General features: G+C 39.6%; 1 protein-coding gene across 1 annotated transcript in view; it reads left to right on the forward strand.

The window, feature by feature from the left end:
* The window catches only part of lin7a (lin-7 homolog A (C. elegans)), a 48,734-nt gene extending 27,643 nt beyond the window's left edge, over positions 1-21,091 (forward strand). The window contains exons 3-6 of the mRNA XM_087830583.1: positions 2,302-2,373; positions 9,730-9,939; positions 10,365-10,580; positions 19,230-21,091. Of these exons, the coding sequence (XP_087686709.1) occupies positions 2,302-2,373; positions 9,730-9,939; positions 10,365-10,580 (498 nt within the window). The 3' untranslated portion in view covers positions 19,230-21,091. The remainder of the gene's footprint in view (positions 1-2,301; positions 2,374-9,729; positions 9,940-10,364; positions 10,581-19,229) is intronic.
* Positions 21,092-21,138: the final 47 nt, after the last annotated feature.

Consider the following 21,138-nt stretch of genomic DNA (forward strand, 5'->3'; position numbering starts at 1 on the left):
TGTGTGTGTGTGTGTGTGTGTGTGTGTGGGGACTGCAGGCTCCTCTTATCAAAATGCATCAGCGGCACCATGAATCTACAAAAACATGTTGCGCTCTGAAGTGCACCCTCAAAAGCTAGTCATTTGGTCTTTGAGATTCATGAGCAAACAAGCCGACAGGAGCTCAGGGATATTTTTTTCCATGCTCTTGAGATCTCTACATACAAATATCTGAAGGTTTGCATCCTATAAGTATACACCCTTTTGACGATAGAGAAAAGCGAGGCCCTTGTAATGTTTTTGCAGGGATACGTCAGAGCTGCCTGCCACATTCGCCTCCAACAAGCTGCTCTGCTGCGATGAGAGACGTCATCCAGGAAGTGGAATCATTATTTTATTTCTGAGCCATAATATCCAACATAGCATACACATTCATTCCAAGTCTGCTTTGCATTGAGAAGCTGTTGTTTTTCTGCTGAGAACCATTCGTCAGTTCCATTAAAATGCAATCACTTATTCGTTGAGTTAATTGCAGATGCAATAAATGTGAGATTAAAACAGCTAGATGATAGTTAGAGAATCTTTCCACTGAAATCAATGCTGCCATTACGGTATTTAATCAAGTCATTTGCAAAAGCAGGGCTTGTGTTACGCTGCCATCCCGGGGTGGCAGTCACACCTCAAGGCAATGTTTGGAAAGTGCACTGGCAATTTGCTGCTTTCTGAAAAATATCTTACAAGCAATGCACACAAACTTGACTGATGTTAAACTCGTGATTTCTCTCTGTGCAGGTAATGGGTATGTCTGGTTCAGACGTTTTCTTTAATGTAAAGAAAAAAGTAGGAGGCAGTGAGCAACATTGCAGGCAGAAAAATGGGACTGTTTGTCATCAGCCAAAAGATTTCAGTCATTCTTTTATGACCTTTATTTTGAGGTCCATATTTTTATCCGTAGACTCTAGCAGGGGCAGCACAATGGTGCGCTGCTTAGATCCGAGAGAAGAAAAACTCCCTAAAATCAAGGATTTAGAGCAGACTGAAGTCTGAGCTTTACTTCAACATATCCCGATCTCATCATCATTAGAAACTATGCCCATCGTTAATATGAGCATACACAGCTGAATTAGTTTACATGTAACATATCCTTGGATTATATTTCTTATTATGTGACAGTAGCACTGGGTCGGATTTCTGACTACTCTATAGCTGCAAAACATACACAAATTAGATCAGGCTGTTTGTTTTAGTGTGTGAATTGGCACTCCTCTAGTATATCTTCAGTTACCGCATGTTACCCACGAGTCAACATTGGCCACGGTCTCCTCTTTTATAGTCTCCGAACAAGTCTGCTTGTAAGGTTTTCTAAAAAGCCACATCTAAACAGGAAAGGTCAGCTGTCTGCACTTATTCTGTCTGCTTCAGCAAATAGAAAACTTTTTTTTTTACCCAGATGGACATGCTCACTAACCCGTGTTTTAGCACCGGCTCAGTCCCGGCAGAATCTGTTACTTCTTGTTCTGTTGACTTTTTATGCTGTCTGTAACACCACAATATGCCTCCATTTGTCAACATGAAAGTTTAAAGGAGACAGAGTAAGTAATCCCTATAACCCCAAAGCTCAGGCTTTAGACAGTTTTCAGACAAAGCCTCTGTTTCAGACAGTTCTGATCTACCTTTTAGGTCAGTGAGAGGGGATATTCCTAATATGGTCATCTCAGGAAAACAGGTCTGGCCAGGTACACAGAATTCCCACCCATTTGTTGTTCAAACTCTCTGTTAATAAGGGACAGGAAGAAAACTTGCTTAAAGAGAGGGGATGGATGGATGAACTTGGGGTTATTTTGAATCGTGAATCATCCAGACCTACTCTGGTAGAGTCCAGAGTCTCCCCTTTAATATACATTAACAAGAACATCTGACTTTTTCTACAGTAACAGAAATCCTTCTCTGTCTGCATCAACGCAAAATTCTCTCTCCCTTATCTGTCTAGCTGCTGATAACACCAGCGTGTTTGCAGAAAGTCATCGTGCCGGATCGTAATAGGATTTTCTGTTACAAGATGTTATTAAATACAAAGGCTTGAGCGAGGCCCTATCACTTGAGTGTTACTTTGAAATACTAGGAGCAATATTACTGCTCATAGATTAGGGATCAGTCTATGCCATGTGCTTCCTGAGAGTTTGCTATTGTACACATGCAAGTGTGCACAGCCTTCTGTGGAAGGAAACCATTATTTGACTATGAAAAGAAGAGTTTGAGCTCATGTGCAAGTTGGTGGATTCAGATTTCAACCACGTGCATCTCTGTCTTCATTTCTTTCAGGTGTACCAGTATATGCACGAAACAATTACAGTGAATGGCTGTCCAGAGTATCAGGCCAGGGCCACGGCTAAGGTAAGAACTGTGTTGGAAATTTGGCTCAGCAATAAAATCATAATATATAATTACTGAAAGCTGTAAGTAATGACTCGGGAGCTGTCTTTTAATCACTTTACCCAGTGATTTCATTCTCATCATTTCATTTGGCCAAAGCTGCCTGAAATCAGCAAACTACATCCTTTGATAATGGCCCTCATTAAGAGTGTGTGGGTCATCAAGCAATGACACACGAGTGCCAGTTTTCCATGAATAAAACCAAAGGGTTGCTGTTAGTCTCATGTGCTAAAAGGCTGTCTACCAGATTCACATTTATGACGTTTCATTTCTTTATCTATTGAGAGAGCACACACATAAAAGGCAAAACAAGTTTGTGTTTACACGGGATGGGATCAACTAACATATTTTACATCCTTTTTTTCAAACCATTTTCTTTAACTTCCAGTTTACACGTATATTTGACCACAGACAGAATGTGCAGATGGACATGCAACTAGCTGTAGGCCAGAGTTAGCTCATTGATATAAATTACGAACATTTTATTAATTTGTTTGTTTGGAAAGGTCTAAAATTCTTCTTTAACCTGATATACACTGACTGGCTACTTTGTTAGGTGCTCATTAATGAAAATATCTAATCAGCCAATCATGGCAACAACTTAGTGTGTTTAGGCATGCTCTAAGCCAGCGGTCCCCAACCCCCGGGCCTCGGACCGGTACCGGTCCGTGAGTCGTTTGGTGCCGGGCCGCGAGAGTTGAGGCTCAGGTGTGAAATGTATGGTTTTCAGGGTTTTTATTGGTTTTCAGCGTTATTTTGTTATCGTTTTTATCGTTAACTTGGTTTTCCTGGGTCTTTTCACGTGTGTTATGAATAAATCTTCTTTTTTTTCGGTACTGGTACTAGTTTGATTTTGTTGTATTTATCCGCGACACCTTAAAGGCCGGTCCGTGAAAATATTGTCGGGCATAAACCGGTCCGTGGCGCAAAAAAGGTTGGGGACCGCTGCTCTAAGCCACCTGCTGCAGTCCAAACAGAGCATCAGAATAGAGACAAAAAGTGATTTAAGTGAGTTTGAAAGTGACACGGTTGTTTTTGATCTGAGCAGTTCATAAACTGCCGAACTACTGGAATTTTCCCACAAAATCACCCCTCAGGTTTACGGAAAACAGTCCAAAAGAGGGAACAAGAAAAATCCAGTAAGCAGCAGTTCTCTGGGACAAAATGCCTTGTTGATGCCAAAGGTCAGGGGAGAATAGCCAGACTGCTTCAAGCTGACAGGAAAACAGTAACTCAAATACAACAAAAGTATTCAAGTATCTTCCCTTCTATCAATGATTCAGGCTGCTGGTGGTGGTGGAGAATGGTGTGGGGCATATTTAGCACAATTTGGGCCCTGTGGTACCAACTAAACACTGAATAAATGAGTTCATTGTACTCAAACGGCCTCCACACTCACCAGATCTCAATCCAATAGATGTGATGGATGTGACGGAATTCGAGATTCTCACCCTGGCTGCGCAGCCGATAAATCTTTATCTGCAACGGCGTGATGCTATCACGTCAATATGGAACAAAATCGCTGAGCAATGTTTCCAGCACCTTGTTGAATCTTTGCAATGAAGACAAAACAGGAGTTTGCATTTCAAGGTAGAGGTGTCAAAAGGTTGAAAATACAGTTGGTCAAAATGCTGTTAGTCAGTTTTTAAATTGCGATTTAAGAACTGACACTATGTTCATGTAGGAAAAAGGTATATGTTAAGGCGTTGTATATGGAGAGTGTTGGGAGTGCTTACGGCAAAAATAATTTGCAGTATAATCGATCATTTCTGCGTAGGGACTATCAGAAGGTGGTGCTGATGTATTTAAGCGGCTGCTGTAGAGTTGTTGTTTGAGGGAAAATAGCACGACTCATAAGGTCGAACAAAGTTGGAATCAATACTGTCAGAGTACACTTCACCAGAAGAAAGACAGGCATTACAGAACCGAACGAGCTAAATGTTTATCTCAAAGGCTGAAGTAGAAGCTCTTCATCCTTGACAGTCATCAGTTACTTAATGTCTTTGATTCGAGCTGTAAATCGGTCTTTAATTATGACTAATAGTCCTCAAGACTCTTCCAATCAGCAGCTGCTGGATTCTCTTCAACTCATTCAACTTATTTCTCTTATGGAAACACAGTTGTCTGACTTTACCTTCTGAATGTTTGCATTCACAAGCTTTCATTTAATTACAATTCAGCACCCGGAACAAACAGAGCTTTTGATTGAGAGGTCATAAATGTCATGGATGCAAGTTAATTGTTAAAAAAAATCATATTTTTTATGCTTTGGTTTATTCCACCTGATTATTTAAGATGTCCAACGATTTTTTTCTTCTTCTGCTGGCTATTTATGAAAGGTCCCATCCATATCACAGGTGAAAGAGGTGCACTGCGTGAGTAGAATAAGCAGATTGTGGTATTCAAAAGAAATGAGCTTGACCCGCTTGACTGAAGCAGGACGTTTCATCAGCACATCACAAGCAAGAGACACAAGCTTTCATGAAAGAAGATAAAGAGAGGGAGAGATTGCCTGATTTAAAGTGCAGAGGAGGAAGAGAAGGGTGGGATGCGATGAGGAGCACTCATAGAGCATGTCCTTCATTGGTTCAGTGTAGAGTCCACTCCTCTCATCGCCGCGAGTGGGTGGAGGACGAGAACAGAAAAGGATGACATAAACAAAGGGATACAAGTCTTTGTGTATGAACACAGAGAGGCTTCAAACGATGAGAGCTGCTTGCCAGTCCTTTTCTCATTTTGTTTGGCTCCACTAACGCTACACCCCCAGAATAGTCCTGCAGAGTCTGGTAAAATACAATTCAATATCTGTTTAAAAGAATCACTCAATATTTTAAGAATTACATCTTTTCACTGTTTTACTTTGAGTTAGATAAAGAGATCAAATCCTCATACCTGCTGTTAACGATTGAGCTAGAGCTGGGAGGTGGTTAGCAGAGGGAAACAGCTGACAGTCACTAATACTGTTCGTGTTGCATGTGTCAATCTATATAGAAAGACAGACATTTGTGGGAGGCATCGTTTAAAATGAAAGGATTATGTCCTGCTATAGCTGGAATGCTCTCATGAGAGGAAAACCAGGCTATTGGGGGCCCCCAATTTTACAGTGACAGGGGTCTCCAACTTAAATGAGCTGTAGGCCACTGCTGGCACTGTCATCTCATGTGAGGGACACTTTAGTGTTCAAGGAGTACAAAACAAACATGAAAACACCCACAAATGTTTCAGAAAATGTAGTGTTGAATTTTTAATATTGTATAACAAGACAAAACTGCAAATGCGAACGCAATTTTTTTCTCACTTTTAACTAACTGAAGCCTTTCATTGAAATACAAACTGGTACTCACTTTCTGGCCCGACACGTGGCATCACAGTTTTGTTCGTATTTAACAAAATAAAAATGCAGACATAAGTGTGCACATTAGTTTTTGACTGCTAGCGAAAATTGTTTTCTTTACAAATAACATTCACTGATCTAACACAGCCCTCAATATGTTTGTACTCTCTGCTCATGTTGCCTTCGTATTAAGTCATTTTTTGCTTTTTAAAGAACTTATTTTTAACATTGCACTCAACAACAAACAAATCCTTCCTAACAAAAAAGTAACTTCACGGGCCAAATTGCATTCTATTTCTTCACGTCAGTATAGCAAGTAGGGGTGACGTGGGCCGCAAGTGGCCCTGGGGCTACGAGTTTGAGACCCCTGACTTAAACCTTCCATAAATAGACTGTACAGAGCATTAAAGATATCCCATCATCCCCCAAGTGGGGCTAGTTGTGGCTGTAGAAGGGGTTACAAAGGGGTGCCTCTTCTAGCTGCTTCTAGTATAGTCTTCTTTTGTGTTTTTTTGGCTCATGTAAACTGCAGGGAGACCCCAGGGAGACTAGCCATGTGACTGAAGTGGAAGGTAACTGAAATATACAGTCTTTTGGTGTGGTACAGCAAAAGACACCAAACAGTTTAGTGAACTGAGTGAAATAAACTAAGGAAAAAAAGAGAAACTTCACTAGAGTAGCTATTACTGCTAAGCTATTCAGATACGTTTAGGGAGTAAAGAGCGAACTTTTTCAGGTCTCTTATGTAGTCAGCAGTTGTCTGGACCGTGAATTCCTGTTCCATTCATTGGTAATTATTTTCAAATCTGTTGAATTTAAGGAAATTGAAACCAGACTGAAATTGTCAGTGTGGTTTTGACATATGCAACCTCAACCCTCTTTTATTTTCTAAAAGAAGCGTTTATCAACATGCAACCAGCGCCTCCTTATGGATGATCCCTCACTTCCGTTTTATTCCATTACGGTAATAACATCCTCGATTTAGCGTCTTAACGTGCCAGAGCCGCCAGGAGTTCACAACAAATTTGCTTCAATTGCGTTCAGTCTTGTGCCATTTCACACACTTTCTCTACATTGAAGCTGTCGGTAGTGGTGCAAGGCAAATTTTCCTTTTCCAATAATTTCCTTAAATATAAAATGTGATGTTGGTTAAAATGTCTAATCCTTGAGAAAGTTCCCCATACTCCCAGTAGGCCTTTTAAGGCTTTCCAGTCTAATCATGTAGTCGTCTGACTCCATAGGTTTCTTGTCTAAATTGTGGCAAGAGTAAGTGTATTTCCCAACCTGTCAAAATATTTTTAAACAGGATGCACTAAATATGACACATTTTTAAACAAACTCTGTACAGGGTTTTATTTTTTTCTTCTCTCAGAGGGAAGGATTCTCTGTCAACAAAGACAATCGTGTCATCTTTTGAAGTATCCTGAAGTTTCTCGAGTGGGTTCCATTGTCTGATCTTAAAAATAACATCTCATTAATGATTAGAAGAGATGTTATTTTTAAGTCTTTTTCTATGTCCCTTTTTTCTCTTAAGAACAAAGCATTTCAAACGCTCTCCCTCACACTTTTAAAAGTTACTTCTTCTAAATCTGTAATAAAAATGCACAAATTCATTGGGCAATTAAGCACACAGCTAAGGGTTTGAAGTGGCTTAGCTGTGGGGATCTTTCCAACTGGGAACACTGGATATTTTTGAAAGTGCTTTACTCCCTGCAGAGATATCCACAAGGACCGCAATTGCACATAATCAGCATCAACATATGGGGAAAGACATTCATACTGTATTGCAGTGAGAATGAACTGCAACAGTGATGAAATACATGACAGAGTTTCGGTTTATCTCGAGTGCTTTAGTTGGTGAGACAGAAAAATCTGCAGACATCCGAGATTTGAGTTTCACTTGAACAACTCAATTCACTTTGATCGCTTTGTTAATTTAATCAATTCAGCCTCTAATATCTGGCCTGAGGCTTTTATTACTGATCTTAAAGGAGGCGGAGATTATTAGAGCAGCAGGGGGAAAAAAAGCAAAAAAACAGGGAGGTGATGCTAAAATGACTTTAGATACTTTAAGCCAGACTTTTACAGCGTTGCGTGTCTACCGAGAATCCTCCAGCAAGCGTTTCATTTAAAATGCCCCCCGTGCGTGAGAGGCACCGGCCATCTGCCAGATTGTTTTTCATTCACAGAAAGCCCGATAAAGTTGTGAAGGTCGATGCGCTGCAAGGCCCGGGTGGCGACGGTATGCATGCTGAGGAGCTGCTGCTTATTTAACAGCAGGTCAGGGAGGGTGAGTGGGAGCAGCAGAAGAAGAAAGGCGAAGGACAAAGCAAGAGAAGGAAGGAGAAGGGGAAGTTGTCATAATGCAATAAGCAGATTAATAGGCAGCGGGAGGGGAGAGAGAAATGAGGAGTAATAAATGTGGATCTGAAGATGCATATGAATATGGAAGAGATTGCAGATGCGGGGATGATGCCTGGAGGGAGCCTCAAAGACCTCCAGTTGCCAAGCTCCTCGTCTGCTGCTGGGAATTTCGATTCACATCTGCAAAATCAAAACAGAACTCCCCCCACCCGTACTTTCTTATCCTTCCTTTTCCCCATCTCGCACACCATAAATGATGCTGACTTGACAGCGAGGAACCTGTGGCATCGCATCTGTGGATCTTTGGGCACAGGCTCTCTGTTCACCTGCCACGAGCTTTCCCAGCTCGGCTAACAAGCTCCTCGGTGCTTTGTTGTAAATGTACAAGGAGTGTGCATCTTGGCTTGTGATCCAAAGGAACTTCACCCAGCTGGAAGGGATACACAGGGTGGAAGTGAGATGTGTTAATCCGTGTGCTTGGAAAGACCAGAGAACTTCTCATGTGGAGTCTAAATCCCAAGCCCAGACCAAATCCTGACGCTTTGTTACGGCCGTCGTCGCTTAAATGAGAAGGTGCGTCAGAGGTTTGCGAGCAGCTTTGCAGTCTCTTTGTAATACTTCTAAAATGTGTTCTTCCTTTGCTTTTATTTTCACACTACAGAAGAGAATGAGAAGCTAGTGTAAGCTGCAGAGCTTTCAAAAAGAATTGCTGATTTGATTGAAGATGTGGTTTGCAAAAGCTGCAAATCAGATTTCAGACGAATATCTTTGCGCCGTCTATAATGAGGGCACTATTTAAGAAGCTGCTGTGTGCCTCTGCCTTCTTTCTCATCCTGATTATGTTTTTCTCTCCACTGTTTAACAAAAAGGAGAAGAAATAACTCACTTCTTGCCATAATACTTGATTTACTCATAGAATGAGACATTTACTAAAGTTTTTTTTTTGCATTTCTTGGGAAACTGACCTGGCACAAGTCAGGCATTCACTCCACTTCTTTAATGTGCACTAATATCTTTAATATCATACACATAATGCGGAACATTAGATTGTATATAAAAGGACTGGTATTACGCTGCGAATGTAATTATTCATTGTGAAATAATAATACAATAATGTGCCGTCAAATCTCTCGTAGTAATTTTAGATATATCGTACTCCCCTTCAAATGGTTCACAATGGTTTGGTCCACACCTCTACTTTTCAGAGGCGAATGTAAAATAAAGGATGTGTGAGAGACCTTGTTCTTTAGAATAAAACTTATTTATGGTTTCTTGTGGGTTCCCCTTAGGTGCTTCTTGCCCCCCCCCCACCTCCCCACCCCATTCCCACCCTTATTAAAAAATCCTGGAAACACCTTTTGCTTTAAGACACTTTCACATTTTAGAACCTAAGGCTACATCTATCCTTTTTGTACAGTCTATGATTAACCCATGGATATTTGCATATTGCATAATATATATAATATTACTTTTTTGCACACACAAAGAACCTTGTATTAAATCTTGTGTGTGTCAAAAAATATACGTAGAAGTGTATTTTTGTCAGAATTCATGTCTAATTAACCGTCTAATACATTGAGATAACTAATAAGCCCTTTACTTTTTTTCTCTTCCTTCAGGCCACAGTTGCAGCCTTCGCAGCCAGTGAAGGTCACTCTCACCCGCGGGTGGTGGAGCTACCGAAGACGGAGGAAGGGCTGGGCTTCAATGTGATGGGCGGCAAAGAGCAAAACTCACCTATCTATATCTCCCGCATCATTCCTGGAGGCGTAGCTGAGAGGCACGGCGGCTTAAAGCGAGGGGACCAGCTCCTGTCTGTGAATGGAGTGGTGGGTCTCGCCAGACTAACGTTCTGATCCAGCATGTGGGAAAAGAGGATCAATGGATTGAAAGTAGAGTGTAGATAAGCTTTTCAATCCATGTTTAAGCTTGTTTCCAAAAATATATTTTTAGCAGCTTCTTGCCATGTATATGATTTCTAGTTTGATATGCGAGCCAACAATCACAGGAGTTATTGAGGTCGCAAGGTTACACATGTTGTGAATAAGTAGCAGAAATTTCTTCAGCTGCTGGAGAGATATGAGCATCATACACTGTAAGCTAAGCCTTGTCATTTCATTTGATCGTAAGGCAATAATAGTGGAGAAAAAAAAATTTTTTTCTTTGAAGAGTTACTATTTTTAAAAAATATATATATATTAAAATCAGCCCCCTTTAATATTCTACTCTTTCCGCGGCTCTGAAACCCCTGCAGAGTGTAGAGGGAGAGCACCACGAGAAAGCGGTGGAGCTACTGAAGGCAGCCAAGGACAGCGTGAAGCTGGTGGTTCGCTACACCCCCAAAGTGCTGGAGGAGATGGAGGCCCGCTTCGAGAAGCTGCGTACGGCCCGGCGGCGTCAGCAGCAGCAGCTCCTCATGCAGCAGCAGCAACAGCAGAATCTGGCCTCTCAGCAGAACCACATGTCGTAGGTGAGGCGCTTCATTGCTTTAAGGGTGAGGGGTGGGGGGAGGTGGATGCCAAAAAAGGAAAAGGAAACACTACCTCTGAGAACTTTGCTTTAAAAAGTTGTGTTCATGCATGTTGATGAAGATTAGGTAAGGAAATTGTCCCGCTGGAAAGAACTGAAATTTAACAGAATGAGGAGTGTTGCAGCCCAGGTTGAGGTCGAAACGCCACTAATAGCTCATCAGGATCGCCTGATGGCACAATGCCATCAACTTTGCTTTGAATAGAAATCCACAATACAGTAGTTGGTCCACCAACTGGACTTCATTTAGAGTTAAAGTGAAAAGCTACCAAATACAATTTCAACACTTATACTATACTATAATAAACTGCAGATCTTTTACCTGGTTTTTTTTCCATATATTTTTATTGAAATTTTTTATAGTACAATACAAACAAATGTTGAACACCCTCTCATTCACACATCCATACATACATCAAACCTGCCTACATCACATTCAAATGTAGAAATGAGCATAGTTCTCACAGTAATACAAAAATACAATGGGATAGGATAGACAAGATTTTCCCTTCCTTCCCTTCTTCTTTTCCTTCTTTTTCATAAATGTCCTTCACCTCCACTCCCTAAAATATCCATATATGGCTTCCACATATTCACAAAGTCCCATTGTTTGCCCTTGGCAATATATGTTAGTCTTTCCAGGCCTAGAGAGTTTGCAATTTCCTTCTTCCAGAGTCCCATGGAGGGAGCATCCATACTCTTCCAACATAGCGCAATGGCTCTTCTGGCTTGAAGTAGTCCATAGTCCAGTAATTTAGTTTTTTTTTCCCGATTGCTTAAATTCCCTTGGATATATTCCAAGTACACAGAGTTTTCCTTTTAAAGGGATTTTTACCTTAAACACTTTGGACAGATATTTGATAACATCCTTCCAAAAGTCCTGGATTTTAGGACACTCCCATAGACAGTGAAGAAGAGTTCCTTTATCAACTAAACATTTAGTACAGATGTCTGGAATATCATTGGACATATGATGAAGCTTTACAGGTGTTATATAGGTTCTCATGAGCCATTTATATTGCAGTAGTTTAAAGCGTGTGTTTATTGTTTGTTTTTGTGCTTTTAAGCAAGCCTGGTTCCAGTCATTTTCATCTATGTCCTCTTGGATCTCCCTTCTCCAAGCATCCAGCTTATCTGCTGCTGAGTCTTTGGAGGAAAGCATCAGTAAATTATAATATATAGAGAGGAAACCTTTCCCTTTTGTATTCTTAATGCATACCTCCTCTATTTTTGTCAATGGTGGAAGTTCAGCAATCCTTTGCAGTTTTGATGACAAATAGTTTTTCAATTGTAAATATTTAAAAAAGTGCTTTGGGGGTATTAAATATTTTTTACATAACTGATCAAATGTGAGCAGCATGCCGTCTGCATATAGGTCTTTAATTTTTTGAATGCCTTTATTTTTCCATATTTTAAAACCTCCATCACTTTTACCAGGTGTGAACTTTTCATTTCCCCAAATAGGGGTAAATTGCGAAAGCGATGGAGGATCGCCCACATATTTATGAGCTGCATGCCAAATTATAATTGTATTTTTCAGGAAAGGGTTCCTTGTATTTTTTCTTAATGTCTTAGTGTCTGAAGAATATAGAAAGGTGCGTAAGGGAAGATCTGGAACAGATTTTTGCTCAATGTCAACCCAGGCTGGAGGTGTTGTTGGGCAGAAATAATGGGTGGCTGATGTTAGTTTGGCAGCCATATAATACCATCTGAGGTTGGGGACTTGGAGACCTCCTCTTTCATAGGGCAAGTAAAGTAGTTGTAAGCGGAGCCTTGCCTTCTTATTATTCCAAATAAATTGGTTAAATAGTTTGTTTAAACTGTCAAAAAATGAAGTTGGTAGAGGCAACGGAAGTGTTTGGAAGTAATATAAAAATTTGGGTAAAATCGTCATTTTCAGGATATTTATCCGGCCTATCATAGATACAGGCAGATTTGCCCAACGGTTTAGCATTTCCGTGACCTCTTCTACAAGGGGATCATAATTTATTGAGGTTATGTCCTTGAGGCTTGGGGTGATCCTAATGCCTAAATATTTAAAGCCTGTTGTAGTTTTTTTAAATGGGGTGGCCACCACAGGGCTTCTTCTTTCTTCTTCATTAAGAAACATTAATTCTGATTTAGATTTGTTAATTTTGTATCCTGAAAATTCTCCAAATGTTTTTATTAACGTTACTAAATTAGGGATACTATCTTTCAGATTAGTCAAAAAAAATATAATATCATCTGCAAATAAAGAAATTAGATGGTCTCTTCCTCCAATTCTTATCCCTGATATCCCTGCATTTGCTCTCACAGCTATGGCCAGAGGTTCTATTGCTAACACAAAGAGAATTGGCGACAGAGGGCAGCCCTGCCTGGTTGATCGCTGTAAATTAAAGGGTTTTGATACGTTATTATTAGTTAAAACTTGTGCTGTTGGATGTGTATACAATAATCGGATCCATTTCAGGAATGTTTCACCTAGTCCATATCTGGGGAGCACCTGCAAGAGATAATTCCATTCTATTCTATCGAAGGCTTTGCACGCATCTAGTGATAGCAGCGCAGTGTCCTCCCTATTGTTTTTCTCATAAAGTACATTGAGGACACGTCTTATATTATGATAGCCTTGTCTCGTTTTAACAAAACCTTGTTGATCGTCTGTTATCAAATTAGGCACATATTTATCTAGTCTCCTAGAGAGTGCTTTACATAAAATCTTCGTATCACATCCCATAAGACTAATTCCCCTATAAGAGGAGCATTCAGTCGGAGGCTTATTTGGCTTCAATAAAAGGGTTATTGTAGCTAATCTCAGTGAGTCTGGGAGTACTCCGGACTTATATGACTCCTCATACATGTTAAGAAGTGGCTGCATTAATTTATTTTTAAATGTTTTATAGAATTCCATTGGAAGTCCATCAGGACCAGGCGTTTTACCGCTATTCAGGTCGTCTATGGCTTCTGACAGGTCTTTTATTGTTAAAGGACTATCAAGGGCTGTTTTATCCTCTTCTGAGAGGGTTTGAAATTTTAACTGATCAAGAAATGCATCTTGTGTTTCTCTGTTTCCTGTATATTCAGACTGGTATAAAGATTGATAAAACTCTCTGAAATTTTCGTTTATTTTTAAAGGGTCTGTTGTTATAATACCCGATTTGGACTTTATGTGGGTGATGGCCTTTTCTGCTTGCATCTTTTTTATCCTCCAGGCCAATAATTTTCCTGCCTTCTCTCCTTGGTCATAAAATAATTTAGTCCACATTAAACTTTTTGCCACTTTCTCTGCTGTTAATTTATCATACCTGGCTCTTAGAATAGTCAGATTGTTTAGTTTAGTGGGATCATTGCTCTGGTAAAATTCTGTTTCATTAGATTTAATTTGCCTTTCCAACGATTTTAATTCTTGGTTATATTGCTTACTCTTGTTGCCACTATAGCTTATAATTTCCCCTCTTATGTAAGCTTTAAATGCTTCCCACCTAATACTAGCAGTGGTTTCATCTTTATTTATTTGAAAATATTGATCAATGCAAGTTTCTATAAATTTGACAAATGATGGGTCCTTTAACAAAAATGTTTGCATCCTCCATCGCTTTACACCTTGATCAACTTCACCCAATCTAACTGATAGACATACTGCTGCGTGATCACTAATCACAATACTGTTATACCAACAGTTCTCAACACAAGGTAGTAACTCTGTAGAGATAAGAAAGTAGTCTATCCGCGAATGACTTCGATACGAACTAGAATAACATGAAAATTCCCTGTTATTTGGATTCCTTGTTCTCCAGACCTCATTTATTCTCAAATCTTTCATATAGTTAAAAAGTATTTTTCTAGTCTGGGTATGAGTAGTGTCAGTTTGAGACGACCTATCCAGGTTAGGGTCCAGGGCGCAATTGAAGTCCCCTCCTATGATATAAAGGCCCTCCAAGGTTGATATTGTGAGAAATAGATTTTCATAGAAGGATGGGTTATCCTCGTTGGGGCCATAGATATTTATCAGGTTTATTTCTAACATGGAGATACGGCCCTGCACAATTACATATCTCCCGTTTGGATCTGTAATCACCCTCGTAGTTTGAAATGGGATTGACTTATGTATAAGAGTAATGACCCCTCTGGCATGTCTAGTAAAAGAAGAGTAATATACCTGACCCTGCCATCTTTTGGTTAATAAATGTATCTCTGATGCAGTAAGATGAGATTCTTGTAGGAAAATAATTCTAGAGTTAGAATGTTTTAGTCGGTTTAATACTTGTTTCAGTTTAACTAACTTCCGTATCCCCCTAACGTTCCAGGTCGTAATGTTAACATTCAAAATGTTTTCTTTAGTTGTCCTCTCCATAAGATATTGTCAGACTGTTTACTTGAATAAACAAAGTAAAGGAAAAATTGAAGAAGCGGGTTTGCACATACATTCACACACTCACACATACCAGATAAAGAACTTGTAAACAATTCCTGATTGAACATTTGCATTTCCTTGTTGGAAATGTCTCCCCCCTCCCTTGAACAAATTATTTGGAGGGCGTTAATCCACATCACTGAGGAGTAACTAGTCAACGCGACCTCTCCAAAACCCCATAAATCAGACAGTGTATACTAACCATATAATGATACTGATTTTTTCCCCCATAATAAAGTAAAGTTTACCCTTGGTAGGACAAAACAAAACAAAAAAAAGACTTAGTTGAGGTTCAGCTGTTAATATACAACCCAAAAACGATTGCGATCAAACTTAGAACGAATATGCGTTTAAAAACGCCCAGTTATGTTAACATAAGTCCCACATAAATTCGAACTCAAAGTTTTATGTGTCTCTTATCAGTGACTCAATTACTGGTCGGTTATGTTGAAGCAGAGGCAGTCTTATGTAGTGTCTTAATGGTTAACCTGTTGTTTAACCGACTCACTGGTGATGAGCATCCTCTGCTGTTTCCTTCGGCAGATTCTTGTAGAATTTTTCGGCTTCTTGAGGTGTTGAGAAGAGGTGGATCTTTCCACCGTACAGGATCCTGAGTCTGCATGGGTTGTGCTGGAATCCACGGAAGGCATTGATATCAATAAACAGTTTGACAACCGGGTGAAATCCCCGTCGGATCCGAACCGTCTCCGCAGACAGATCCTGTGCAAATGTGATCTTGGCCCCATCATGTGTAATTTGTTGTTTTCTTGCTTCCCGATATACCAGTTCCTTCTCTTGAAATTTTAAGAAACGAATAAGCACCGCTCTGCTCTGGTTTGGTTTCCCGGAGGCTAGCGTGCGATGCACTCGTTCCAGTGTGAATGACTTGTCGGGGGCTAGCCCCAGCCACTTAGGTAGCATGACGTTAATAAAGTCGAAGAGTGATTGTTGCCCCTCTGCTCCCTCTTTTATGCCGAAGATGCGCAGGTTCTTTCGTCGTCCGCGGTTTTCCAAATCATCTGTTTTGGCTTCAAGAAGTGCGATTCGTTTGATAGCCGAGTTCAGTGACGTTTCTGTTTTCTCAAGTGTGCTTTCAACTTCGGCAATGCGGGCTTCGGCCTCTTCGATATGAGCCCCCTGGTTCAATATGTCTTGCTTTACCTCCGAGACTTTAACCTCCAGTGCAGTCACAGCACTCGCCATCCCAGTCAGTCTTATATCGATGCTGTCCAACTTGGCTCCAAAATCCGACCGGAGTGATTTGAGTTCATCCAAAACTTCGGCTATGCTAGCCATGTTAGCATCTGTGTCGGACGTTGATGGTATAGCGCCTGTCTTGCGTCTTCGGGTAAAGATTTCACACTGTTTCACAGATGAAGCTTTTGACATGTCAGTGCCGTATATTCCAGACAACACTAACAGCATATACAAGGGTTTTTTATGGAAAGTTTGTACACTGTCCTGAGAGCGACCGCGCTAAGCTGCCATCTTAAGGCTTGGCCACGTGATCTTTTACCTGGTTAATTTGTAATGAAATAACAAAGTAACAGGGCTCACCTGGCCATGTTGCATCTTAATTGCACACCATGAAATTTTAAATTTTAAATCAAACAGAGGCAAAGTTATAAAAACAAAAACTAAAAAATAATAAATGTACCATTCTCTATAAACTTCTGGACCTTCTGTCAGCCTGTTTCAACATATTTTTTTTAAACTATGGCAGAGTTTAGGATCAAAAGTATGTGCTGTTTTTTTGGACTTGCAGGCACTAAAAGAAATCAAAGGTGGGTAGGGAATGCAGATGTGCACCGAGAGTACACCTTTTATCATTTCCTGTATGAGCATAAGCAGAGCCTCAGGCTTGGACCTCCCAGCTGTTCTTGTTTCAAGGTGACCGAGCTTTTATTGTCGCAAAATCTTTCTAGATGAATTATTCATCTTTCCAGACATCATACTTTTACTCGAAATAGTTTTTACCTCGATTTGCTTCATTCCTTGGTTGTTGGCTTCATTTATATATTTATTTACTTTCAAGTATATAATAAAAACTTTCTGCTGAATGTTCTGGTGCAAGAAAGTTAAAACATTTTGCAGATAAACAATAAAAGAATTGAGATGGAGAACTGAATTTTATTCACTGTACTCTGTTTTGCCCATGTAAGCACTTCTTTCAGCTTGTGTGCAGGTATAGCAGACATATACATGCCAGCACAGAGCCTAAAAGCTCAGTAGTATATTTTGCAAACTGAGCAGCCAGTATCCTCTGTGCAAACATTACTGATTCTTCTTCTGTGCTGCCAGTGATTCTGTTGTAAGGGTTGTAAATTATTCAAGCTTAAACCGATTACATCTGCGGTTCATGCTCTGCAGGTACACAGGTGCAGCCTGGAGTGTTGTTACTTGTAAGCTAAAGCTGGATGGAGGCTCTACCCCTGACTCGCTTTAGATCATTTTTTCTTACGGTGCCAAATTAGAAGAAGGCTGTGCACTGCCAAGCAAACTAAAGCTCACTCTTGCTTGCTGTAGTGAAAAACACTCAATTTAAAATCAAAAAGAAAGTGCAGACACTATTCAGACCATGAAACTAAGTCATATCATGCGGCCCCTATTTTTGCCCAAACGTCTCAAATTATTTGCCTGACGTGTTAGAGGCATGTGTCCAAGATCTCTTTGGCTTTGATGCTAAATCCCCCAAGCATATCTCTTGTCCTGGACTTGGCACACCACAGTCTGGAGTGGTTCTTAGGAGCTTGTGACAGCGTGTTGTGGTGGAGCCACAGAAAGCGAACTGAGCAGGGATCATGTTATATCAATGCTGACCACAGTGATCTGCTTTGGGATCCAAGAAGCTGCTGACCAAGTGACAAGAGTGCATTATAAGCCATTCTCTGTCACATTTTCTGAGTTTCTCTGCTCTCTGTTAACCAGCATAAACTGTATGTAAAGGTCAGAGCCAGAAGTAAGTTAAAGAGATGCATTCATAAGTGATACTGGTCCACCTCCTCATCACACAAATATATATATGTATATATAAGAAGTGACGGCTCTTTTTCCTTTCAGTTAATATTTTATCTTCTCAGACTTTTTTGAGTTGTCTTATTTTATACAGCTGAACTCTTCAACAGTTAAACAACAGTTGATCTTTTTTTTTTTATAGAGCACTCGTATATGTAGACCGGATCCCTGTCAAGAATCTAATTCAGGCTTCAATTTAACATTTAGATGTTCTCTAATAAGCATTACGTTTTTTTTTTCTTTTCTTTTTTTATTCCCCGTCCCCTCAACTAGTCACAGCAGATGGCTGCCCCTTGCTGAGCCTGGTTCTGCTGGAGGTTGCTTCGTGTTAAAAGGGAGTTTTTTCTTCCTACTGTCACCAAGTGCTTGCTCATTGCTAATTGCTGGGGTTTTCTCTCTATTTTTGTAGGGTCTTTACCTTACAATATACTGAGGGGACTGTAGTTGTGATTTGTTGCTAAATAAATTGAACTGAAGTTAACTGAACTGAATTGACTGAACTGTAACTTCAGTTAATTTTAACACAAAATTTCTCAGGGAAAGCACATTTTGCTGCATGTGATTCATGTAAATTACAAAAAAAAACCTCATCTGCGATCTTCTCACCAAAAAATATCCTCCCTCTGTGTTTTTAATTTCAGAGTGTAGATCAAAATTAAGCCCCTCTGATATCATCTTTGTCACAATCCGTCTGCAATTATGAGAACATTTTGATTAAAACCCATCCTTTTGAGTTTAACATAAAAATCTGAGAGGTGTGTCCAGCAAAAACTGGATGGACAAATGCATTGGGTAGATGGATGGATGAATATATGGATGGATGGATGGATATATGGATGGATGGATGGATGGATATATGGATATATGGATGGATGGATGGATAGATGAATATATGGATGGAAGGATATATGGATGGAAGGATGGATGGATGGAAGGATATATGGATGGAAGGATGGATGGATATATGGATGGATGGATGGATCCTAAAAGTATATGGTGTCATACTGGGCTTTTTTTAAGATTAAACGTTTGTCTTGTTGCTAATTTATCCTTTTACCACACCATGTGACATTTTTCAGAAAACAGAAAAAAAAATTAAACTCAGCATGACTTCATTTAGTGCAGCTGTGTTTCACGGCATTGCTCTCAGCCTGCTTTTCTTGTCTTTGTGATCTCCAGGCTGTTCCAAAAGAAGAAGAAGTGAAGAAGTGTGTGGATCTTTAAGGCCATCTGTTTGTGTTGAGGATCCCAAAGGCGTCTCTCCATCATGGAGCAAAACCGACCGAAAGTAGAAGACTCTTTCACTCTCTCCCTTCCAGTGTACCACCGATTACTGAGCAAAAACGAAGAGAGCGTTTGTCCTGAATTTGGTGCTTCGAAAAACAAGTATGAGGGAGGCTAACACTGAAAGTTTTGACTTTATAGTCCCTTTTCTAGGTTCTACACCCCAGTCGTGACTTGAATACTCCCTTTCTTGTGTTTGTAGTTTGGTTTATTTTATCCACTTGGTTTGCTTTCATCCATTTTGCAGTGGATCCTTCGCCATTTTTTCCATAGATATCATTTGTACAGTGTTGTTTCTATTGATTCCTCTACTGGTGCTTGTGTCTCTGTATGAAAGACCATTGATTTCCTTTTTCTGTGTCCTGTTTTTGATGAACTCTTTTTTACCTTCTATATTGTAGCAAGAAAAGATTTTGTATCTCGTAGGTTTAGCAATAACACACTTTTTTTTATTTGTTTTTTGTTTTTACATTTTAAAATGAAATTCATCACCGTACATATACAGAGTTTATGTGCAAATGTAAATCACCGTAAAGCAAATCGCATCTTATTCACTGTAAGGCAGCTCCTGAGTCCAAATCGGTCTTCGGTGCCATTTAAAGAGATTTACAGACGGCGCATAGAGTTAATGTGCAATAACTGCGATTCATAAAAAGAACTTATAAGCTACTCCCAACTGAAATTAATCTAGAAAATATATGTTACAAGGAGGTTCACTTAATCTTAAATGTTCCCGACAGATTACCAGAATGTCATCACTTTTGATTTTAACAGAATTAAATGAATATTATGTTTATTTTTCCAGATCTGTCTATTTTATAGTTTACGAGATCAGAGATTTAACACAAAGTTTTAATGTTCCTTTTAAAATATTATGTATTCTTTCTATGATGTGCAGATTGTTTAAAATCTATTCATTGCATTATGGCTAAATACTAGCACATAGTTCACGTGGATGTGTTACCTGCATTTTGTGTTATGAGTGGAGTGTTTTGGTTTGGTTTTTTTTCCCCAGTGGATCTGTGAGAGAAATCATTTTCTTTGTCACCCAAGTAGCTGAACTCCAGAGTCAAAGTGGTAATCCGCCAAATCTGTGTTTAAGTTGTCTCCATCTTTGGTGAGCTTCTTGTTGTGGTTTTCTGCTCCGTCGTTCCCAGAGATGACTTATTTATAAGTCTTTTTAACTCTTTTTTTTTTTGTTTACTGTTGATTTTCTTTACATTTTCAGTAGCTGGCTTTTACTCTTTTATTTATCCCAGGCGTTAAACGTCACTTCCTCAATGCGAGACTCTGTAAACACCTGTATGCTAAAAGCAGCTCGCGTAAAAGCTGATGATGTTACAGAGATGTTATTTAAAACTGCAGTGAGTGATGATTTCATCGGCTTGAACCCCTAAGCCCAAATGAACAGCAGCCTACATTAATGTGTCCCACACTGCCACATTTGACTGTTTCCCAAAAAACCTGTTTCCTCTGAGGTCTACTTAATGTCAAAATATTGGGATTAGGTGACCTTAATGTCCAGGTTTTATATGATTTACAACCATTTCTGACTCTCAAAGTACATCTTAATAAGACAGATCCCTTTTTGTACCTTTAATTTATCGGTACTCTTTCTTAATTGACTTGCATTTTTGAAGCGAATGGTCCTGTATTTAACGTAAAGATTAAAAAAAAAATAGATAACAAACTCTTGATATGCAATTGTTATACATACTATATTTGTATAAATAAATCTATGTGCTTGTGTACAGTGATCAACTTGTGCAGTTTTCCTTTGTATCGCATGCATGCATTTTATGGT

Source organism: Neolamprologus brichardi, chromosome 17, assembly GCF_056152115.1.
Source record: "Neolamprologus brichardi isolate AB-2024 chromosome 17, ASM5615211v1, whole genome shotgun sequence".
NCBI classification, from domain to species: domain Eukaryota; kingdom Metazoa; phylum Chordata; class Actinopteri; order Cichliformes; family Cichlidae; genus Neolamprologus; species Neolamprologus brichardi.